The sequence below is a fragment of the Penaeus japonicus genome, unplaced genomic scaffold (assembly GCF_977035675.1).
Source record: "Penaeus japonicus unplaced genomic scaffold, GWHDUDI00000001_assembly GWHDUDI00000029, whole genome shotgun sequence".
In the NCBI taxonomy this organism is placed as follows: domain Eukaryota; kingdom Metazoa; phylum Arthropoda; class Malacostraca; order Decapoda; family Penaeidae; genus Penaeus; species Penaeus japonicus.
Window position 1 is genome coordinate 11279103 of NW_028234431.1, and position 8997 is coordinate 11288099.

At 49.9% G+C, this 8997-nt stretch overlaps 1 protein-coding gene across 1 annotated transcript; it reads right to left on the minus strand.

Annotated features, from left to right (window-relative positions):
• Positions 1-255: 255 nt before the first annotated feature.
• LOC122246853 (serine/threonine-protein kinase pim-3) lies at positions 256-5316 on the minus strand. The gene is made up of 4 exons (XM_043005621.2): positions 5092-5316; positions 4571-4809; positions 1569-1941; positions 256-1193 (listed from the first exon to the last, which is right to left on the minus strand). The coding sequence occupies exons 1-4, from the start codon at positions 5171-5173 to the stop codon at positions 769-771; spliced, it is 1119 nt and encodes a 372-aa protein (XP_042861555.1). The 5' UTR covers positions 5174-5316; the 3' UTR covers positions 256-768.
• Positions 5317-8997: the final 3681 nt, after the last annotated feature.

An 8997-nucleotide genomic window follows, 5' to 3' on the forward strand; every position in this document is an offset into this window, starting at 1 on the left:
TTATTTTTCATTTACTATTCTTCTATTTAAAGCAAAGATGTACTTAACGTGATATTGACTGTCAGACTGACAATTTGGGGTGTGAATATTTGAAATGTACTGATGTTCAGACTCTAATATAGTCATTACCAACTCAAGTGCATCTTCACGTTTCTCTCATTTCTGATCTCTTTCCATATTGAGGTCATGTCAAACCTTTTCTTTTCTTAATTCAGGTTTCAGAGGGTGGTAGCATGAGGTAAATTTAACAAGTTGTTGAAGTACTGTCAGCATTTTATTTGCATCATAGGAATTTTGTCATTTTATACAAAAATATGAATCTCACGGTATAAACCATATTTCATGTTTAATACAAAAGTCTGTTGCATTGATGGCATCCACTGTCAAAACATGACAGATAAATTATTATTAAAAGCAGATTTATTACAATATTTACAATATAACTTACTATAAATATAAATTTAAATTACAATATGTACAATTTCTCTTGGAGAAAACGAGACACAACCTCCGCGCGAGCGAGGGCTTCGCGACGGACGCTGCCGAGGCTTTGGTGAGATTAGCGTGCACTGGGCACTGGGGTCCCTAACTGGGGTAGCACCGACCAGGCTGGGGGCCTGAGGGCGCCGCCCCCCGCACCATAGGCGGCGGGAAGGGCGGCACTGCGAGGTGTGGCGACCAGCGCCTCCGCACCGGGCGGGGACGATTCACAAGCGGCTGGGTCCGGCCCTAACACGACGGCTAGCGCGACTACCCTGCTCCCGGACGTCAAAACTCCGACTCGGACTCGCGAGAGGCGTCGCTGCCCGTCGAGTGCTTGTCCAGGGAGGAGGCGTCGCTGTCGAGCAAGGAGTCGGAGATGAGGCCCATGGGTCCCAGGGAGCCGCCCATGCAGCCCACCAGGCCTGCGCCGGAGTCGCGGGGGCCCTTCATCCAGGGGTGCTGTAGGATCTGCTCTAACGTGGGTCTGTCTTCCGGCCGGACGCTGAGGCACTGCCGAATCAGGTCCTGGCACTCGTCGGACACGCTGACGCGGAAGTCCAGTATCGCCGAGATGATCTGCTCGTCTTGTGCAAAGGGAATGTCGCCACAAACGAGGTCATAGAGCAGGATGCCTAATGACCACACTGTCGCAGGTCCCGCCTGGTACTGCTTCTGCTTGATCCACTCAGGGGGAGAATAGACTCGGGTTCCTGCAAGGAGAAGAAGAAGCAAGGTCAGTGACTGTGGGAAGGACATGAGTCAGCGGCGGGCAAAGCTCAGCGTGACCATCGCGCCTAAAATTACTTTGAGTGGTGGTGGGGGGAGGGGGGATGGCGACCCGGTGGTGGCGGCGGCGGCGGCGGCGGGTCGCGTGAGGTGCTGGCGCCGCGCCACGGTAACCTGACGCCCGGCGCCGCCCCGACCCGCCGCTACGCCACCACACCCACCAGGTGACGTTCGAGTGACTCACCAGCAGCAACAACTGCGTGGTCGTCCTCGGAGCTATCTTGCATATTGCATCTATTTCACATTTGATTCCAACAAGGCCCACGAGGGGCCGGGAGCCGCCGAGGCCCGACACTCACCATCAAAGTCAGTGTAGATGTTGTCCTTGAGGAACGCCCCCGACCCGAAGTCGATGAGCTTGATGACCTTTCTGCCTTGTCTGTTGGTGGTGATGAGGAGGTTCTCGTCCTTGATGTCCCTGTGGATGACACCGGCGGCGTGGCACTGTCTCACCACGTCGACCACCTGGCGGAATAGGTACCGCGCCTCGGGCTCGGGCACTCGCTTCCGATCCGTGATGTAATCGAAGAGATCCTTCACGGCTTCGGGGCGCTCCATGACGATCACGAAGCAGTCGGAGAACTCGTACCATGTGATCAGTCTGATGACGCCGGGGACGTGGGCGACCCTCTTCAAGAGACAGATCTCGAGAGGTACTCGCTCGCCGTTTATCTGCGGAGAAAGAGAACAAATCCCATCAGTCCCGAGTGTCTCAGTGACCACAAAATAATATCAAGAATCATCAAAACAACCTAACCTAAACTCTAAGCTAGGTGAGCGCTCCCTTAGAAAGCTGCAGGGCCCCCGCCTCCCATATCTGCCCATGGATTCCCTACAAGTTGGGTTCATTCCAGGAAGCAGGACCGGGTTACTCCGGCTACTTTCACTTGGCAACCGACACGAGTCTGACCATAGTGTTTGGCAACAAGAGACGAAACTGTTTCTGCTTATTCGTTCTTTTTTTTCCTGCTGACCCGCCATTCTATCAGAGTTTGCTGTAATTTCCCTTATACAACAAACGCGCGAAAGCTGCCACACTTTGTTGATACTTGGGGAAAGTAAGCAGACTCCGGTTATGCAACAGCAATCCGGAGTGTGCAATACCAGACGCCGCAAACAGGCACACGAGAGAGAGAGAGAGAGAGAGAGAGAGAGAGAGAGAGAGAGAGAGAGAGAGAGAGAGAGAGAGAGAGAGAGAGAGAGAGAGACAGAATGCCGTTAACCTCCAACAAATCCCATCCCTGAAACGTCAAAACTCCATAATGAATTAAAAAACACGTCACAGGTGCCCCTGAGGAGGGCTGCGGGACGCATCGCCATGACGACAGTCCGCGAGAAGTGGGTTTTACCTCCACCGATCTACCCCCCCTTCCCCTCCCCCTCCGCCCCCACCTCGATCCTGTCCACTCACCGTGCGTTTGGCCGAAGTGTTGCCAATATCCCGGCCATTTTTGTACCTTGGAAGAAAAATTTCCCAACGCTCAAGCTGTGCGCCCATTCCCTCTTCCACGTGCACTTCCCTGAACGATCACCTGTTTCCTTCGAGAACATGTAGTCCATACACCCCCCCCCCCCAATTAAAAAAAAAGGTCTAAAATATCCGACATCTATAAATTCTTCTTAAGATCTCTCCGTTCCGAGTACCGGGTACCATGACTACACGGTTCACCAGCCCGGTCGCTATCTGGTTCTGAGCCAACGCATGATGACCTCTTCTTCGGCCTCATACCTGTCGCCAGGTACACTTGCTCTGCTCACCCCCTCCCCCCACCCCCCCGAGCAGCAGTCCCGAAACTAGGTTGGCTGACCCGTCGCACCTGCCTTGTACTAGAAAACGTCTCGAAAAAAGAAAGGAAAACAACATGAATTCAAACGAGAAGTTCATATCCTGCGATGCGAGTGACATGAGACCCCCCCCCCCACCTCCACCTCCTATCCCCCACCCACCCAAGAACCACGAGGTTAAGCGGGAGTCGGGGGAGGAGGGAGGGGGGTGGGGGAGGGGATCTGCATGCCTTGCGCAACGGACGAAGGACGGACTCACCCGACATCGATTGAAAGTCACCATGCAGAGCCGAGCGAACCCAAACACTCACCCTCTCCCCCCTTTAACGTCTCTCTCTCTCTCTCTCTCTCTCTCTCTCTCTCTCTCTCTCTCTCTCTCTCTCTCTCTCTCTCTCTCTCTCTCTCTCTCTCTCTCTCTCTCTCTCTCTCTCCAGTGTCCATGAACATTCACTTTACACCCATGAAAAAAACAACATCTAAGGTCTCCTCGTTCTCTTCCGACTCGCCACACCAAACTCTGCATCACCAAACATCCGTCCTTACGTAAAGCTCATCCATGATCTACAAAAAAAGTCCTTCGCACCATCACTGCAACATGCAAACACACACGCGCGCTTCTACGTCGCTGCAACGAAGGTGCACCATCTCCCCCATGTAAAATTTCTCATTACATTTCATCACTATCTTTCCCCGGAGTCACTTCCACCTCCTCCTAGCTTCCCCAAGGACGGTAAACACATACACTGCAAACGAGGTCACATCACAAGGCAACTGCAGTCGTGATGTGGGAGGGTTTGTTTACCTTCCTACCTCACGTGTCACTAAATCAGGTTGCCTGACCCATATACAGCACGCATGCACGCGCGCGCATGCATGCAACGAGAACTATGTTTGCAGCGATGTCAACAACTTTTCGCTTGTTTACCTAGCACTTGCACAGTCTTGCACAACGTGTTACCGTTCGCAAGAGAACTGGAAAGTGCCAAAAGCTGGTGATGCTTCCGTGGCCGCCTCTCCTGCATTGGCCCCGGGATCGCATAACACAGGAACGCATTCAGGTTAATCCTGATCCCTCCCTACTTTCACAACATAACACTACAACACCCTAGCATCTGCCACCTCCTCGTCCCCCGCGCCAGGCAGCCAGCCACCTTCGCTCCAGTGACAGAACATGTTTCTAAGTAGGTTACCGTGGCCTACCACCGCCTTGCATCGCTGGCTGGCCAAGGCCCCACACTTTGTGGCAATTGACTGCTTTTCACACTAGTTTGCCTATATAGGACATGCCCATCTTCTGCTCCTTGGCCAGTAGAATACCCAGGTTGAGAGGGGGAATGCCCATAGCAGCTTCTAAGGGTCGCAGTTACCTAACACCTGATCGCTTCACTGACACTGTACTTTCACATTGTATATGTATATATATATATCAGCAAGAAATACAAATGACATCAAATTCTACCTGACCTAATCAACTCACAGTACAAGAAACAACAGGAGACATGGTGAAGACACTTACCCATCCCCAAGCAGGCACTTTGGACTTGGCAATCTGTTTTATGGCCACAGGCAGGTTGTCGATCTTCCTGTAACCTGCATACACACGTCCAAAACCTCCTTCGCCCAAGATATGCCCGACTCTATACTGGCGATCGAAGGGCTGTTGTGTGTGGTGGTTGTGATGATTGTGGTGGTTGTGATGGTTGTGGTGGTTGTGGTGATTGTGATGGTGCAGGTGTTCTCGGACTGGCATGGTTACTGCAAAAGAGAGAAACCAGCACGTTAGGCAACAATTGTGAAAAATATGTACATCATGTTGTACACTCAAGTTACACATGTACCGTTCACCTTGCGTAAAACAAGATTACTGCAGAGTGTACAGATTCATGTGATATTATAACACTAAACCTTAGCCTAGAATTCACTATACACCACAGACGTTTTTGCTTAGCCTTTATATCACTTGCAATCATCAAGGGAAATCTAATCACTTTTCCTTAAGCACTGGCACTAAATGAGACTAAGTTCACAAACACCAACCTTGTTTGAAGTTTTCTTGTGGAATTCCCATAACAGGGCCTGGGTTGAGGTAACTATTCACTGATGTAAACACCTTAAACATCGTGTCCCACTTAGGTGGACTGGTAAAACACAGGTAAATCCAGAGAGAGTGTTCTAAGTTTTTCCACTGATAAATAACACGCGAGGATCAACGCCTTGGCTCGACCGTAAGGAGAGAGGAGTGTAATGTTCACCTCCGTGGTCAGCGTAGTACTATCGGTGTGACTGAACCGACGAAGCTTTTATTGCTGCGGTGATTCCTCCGCGCGGTTCCAAAACATTCTTATGAACGTTAGCGCAATCGCTCTTTCGCAGACACCTACTTGACGAACAGATGGATTTGATTCGTAAGTACGTCTCAGAATATGCAAATGATGAAAAGAAACGGTGACAATCGCGATGTTAGAGAAAACAACACACCAGACGGGAACTAGGCACCGGGCGGAGGGGTACTGTCTCACTCGGCAGTCAAGCGGTCGTGACGTCACTCGCCTGGTATTCAATACAAACTCGGGGCCGCATACGCATGCACTCGCTCTCGCTCGTGTTCGTACGTGCGTTTTTCACTTCTTTTTCAACCATGGTGTTCCATTAATGACATGAGATGACACGCTGGAGTCACGGCGTAGATGGCGAAGCAGCCCAGGAGCGATATCCGGGCAAGGGCGTGCGAGGAATGCGGGACTGGCGTGGGTAGTCCGTTAGCCGTGACTGCTGAGGACGGCAGTCAGACCCAGCCCAGAGCGGACTCTCTGCTGTCTCGCCTATCGGATGCTTCACTTCTGACAGCGGTCCTCTCTGTATCGTCTGTCGGATGCTGTACTTCTGAAAGCCGACTCCCCTTCTGGTGCAGCGTCTGCCGTATGCTGCACCGCCCGAAGAACGTGGCTTACCCTATCTCTTATTGATGAGTTCCGGTCGTCGCTCTGACCAGATTATCCTAACCTTTTGACTATCATTATTATCATTATTGTTCTTGTTCGCATGCAACATTCCTCCATCGGCGATTTAAACCCGATCGAAGAGCATCCGCCCTTGAATCTCTCTCTCTCTCTCCCTCTCTTTCTCTCCATCACACGCACAAACACACGCACTTCCTCCCTCCCCATGCACTCCCGGGATTTGTCACTTCCTCCCGCACCCTGATGTCGGTTTGTGATACCGAGAAGTTTCCTGAGCTCAGTTCCTCCTCCGCCTATGACTAAGGAGGTGTTTTGCGATCGTCCCCCCCAGCCCACCTCCTCCGGAAAACGAGGACCGATAACCCTTTTTATTTATTTATTCCTCGAGGACTACGAGGACAAGCAGTCTCTTCGTCAGCAAGAGAGAGGAATGCATGTGGACCCAACTGTATCGATCTCCCACGGGTTCCGCCCCTCGCTCTCTCGCTTAAAGATGTAAAAGTTATTTTCTCTGCATCCGTTGCACCTAACGTCGCCTGGCCGGTGTGGGTACGAATACGACCGTCTGGGAAGGCCTGAGATGACGGTGGGGGGGAGGGGGAGGGGGGAGGTAGGGTGGGATGAAGAGGGAGTGAGGGGTTTCTAAGGGTTGCGTGCTCGTGTGTGTGTGTGTGTGTGTCTGCGTCTGTGTGTGTGTATGTGTATGTGTGTTCTTGTTTCTACGGTCGGTCAAGGCGGAGGAAGAGGAATTAAGTGTAGGTTTTCGCCGCCTCGTATAGGAGAGAGATTCTCAGTGTCTCTTGAGAATCCTTGTCTCGCTCTGCCTAACTAACCTGAGGGTTACTTTCACTCACTTGTCTGAACATCAATGCCTCCTTCTCCTCCTCCTCCGCCTCCACCACCTCCTTCTCCTCACGCCATTCCCTAAACCTTACGATATTACCGCCTTGTGTCGAGTACACAAGGTTATCGCATAAGTTAGGTACAAAAATCCAGAACCCGGGAGCCGACGACGAAGGGGTGAGGAGGGGGAGGGAGGGAGGGGTGGAAGGGAAGGGAGGTCGGCCGTCTGGAGTTGGGGATCGAGCCACGTGGTCGGGGCACTCCTGCATACCCCAATTCTTCCTTCGCTCCTCTCCTCTCCTCGCCATTGAAAAGAGCCAAAAGACTTTCGGGGCAGCTGCCTTGTTACTAAGGAACTACGGCTCCAAAGAGGTCCCTTTTCCGAGGACTCAGGCCGCCTGTCCTGCTGCTACTACTAATGTACAATGGCTTCCTTTCGCCCAGAATGGGTTGTCTGCCGTTCGGTTATAACTTTTCATGTTCCTTATTGCAAGAGGGTTAAGAAAGGCGTTGATCGGGGGGGGAAATATATAGGGTTTGGTAAATTCAGTGTTGTAATCTGTTTTCACTCTCTCTCTCTTGGCTTGTCCTGCTTTGCCTAGATTTTCGTAAGAGTGAATGAAGTTTGTCTTACTTAAGTATTGTTTCCTAACTCGCTCGCTCTTGGTAAGCCCCGCACATACCAACAGATGCAATTTCCCCCAGGTACCTGATTGCAGTTCCGTCTCCGCCTTATCTGAATTCCTTCTTATTAATTCTTAAGGAAATGAATAGCCTTTGAGAGCGCACATGTGGGTTAGTGGGGAGGGGGGAGGAGGTGGGGGTAGGGACGGGAAAGGAGGGAGGAAAAAAAATGAGCTTTATCATACGGCAACAATACCTAATCCCTTCTCGGAAACCCGCAGAGCATCTATCCCCGTTATCGCAAGCTGACAAGTCCTCGAATTCACATGAGAGATATAAGTCGAAAATCGGAAATTCCAAGAATCACGAGCATGGATGGGGTTCCCGCCAACACGAAGCGCGCCCTTTTGCTCACGGCGAGTGCTGCCATCTGTTGGCGGAGAAACGCACTAGGCTCACTCCGCGCGCTTTTGCCTTCGCTCTTCAGCTCTGGTTATGAATCTCACCTGTTTTTTGCCCTTGTCTATTTATCTATTAATCTCGTTCCTCTTCTCTACATTATTTATATTTATGTATATCTAAATAGTTCACCCATTTTTTGTATCTCTCTCTCTCTCATCTCTCTCCGCATCTCTCTCACTCTTCTCCTCTCTCTCTCTACTCTCTCTCTCTTCTCTCCTCTCTTCTTCTCTCTCTCCTCTCATCTCCTCTCTCTCCCACTCTATACTAAAAAAATTCTGCATTCCATCCAAGTACTATGTAACCTTAAAACGAGCTCACCGTTATCCGAGAGTAATAAGTAACGAAGGGTGGGCCTTTTTTTGCACATATCACTTATTCATTTTGTTCAACTACAATATGGCAAGGGATAAGTGATGTTATTTTTGATACTCTGGTACACTGGAAAGATTTTTTTTTGGATGTTTGGGAAAGTTTGAGGCACAGGTCGTTTTGTTTTTGAATTTTCGTTGTTTATTTTTTCTTCTTTTTTTTTTTTTGGTAAGATTTCCAAAACGGATTTCAATATAACGGACTACAAAACCTTAGCATTGTTGTTATGATAACATAGTTGTTAACAAATAAGCAAAATCAAACATAATGACAAACACCAACCACAACCATAATCCATACCATCCTAACCTTTATATCTAAATACACATAACATTCATTACCCTACTACTACCAGTCCACACTTCAGCAGACGCTCACTCACTCGTACTCATTCTGCCACGAGTCAAATGAGCAGGAAAAATGAGCAGAAGAAGAACCTGCTTTGACCTGACTGAGGGAGGAGGTAGAAGGGGGGAGATTACAGATTCCTGAGGGGATTATAACCCAGAGTTGCCACATAGCATGAGGTGTAGTAAGTATGCTGGCTACCATATGCGGTGGAATGGGTTCTCTCCTCTCCGGGTAGCTCGGCATTTAAAGGTCTTTATTTATTTTGTTTATTATATATATGTATTTTTTTTATGGGGGGGGTGTGATATATGTCTTCTGATTTTGTTTTATTGTT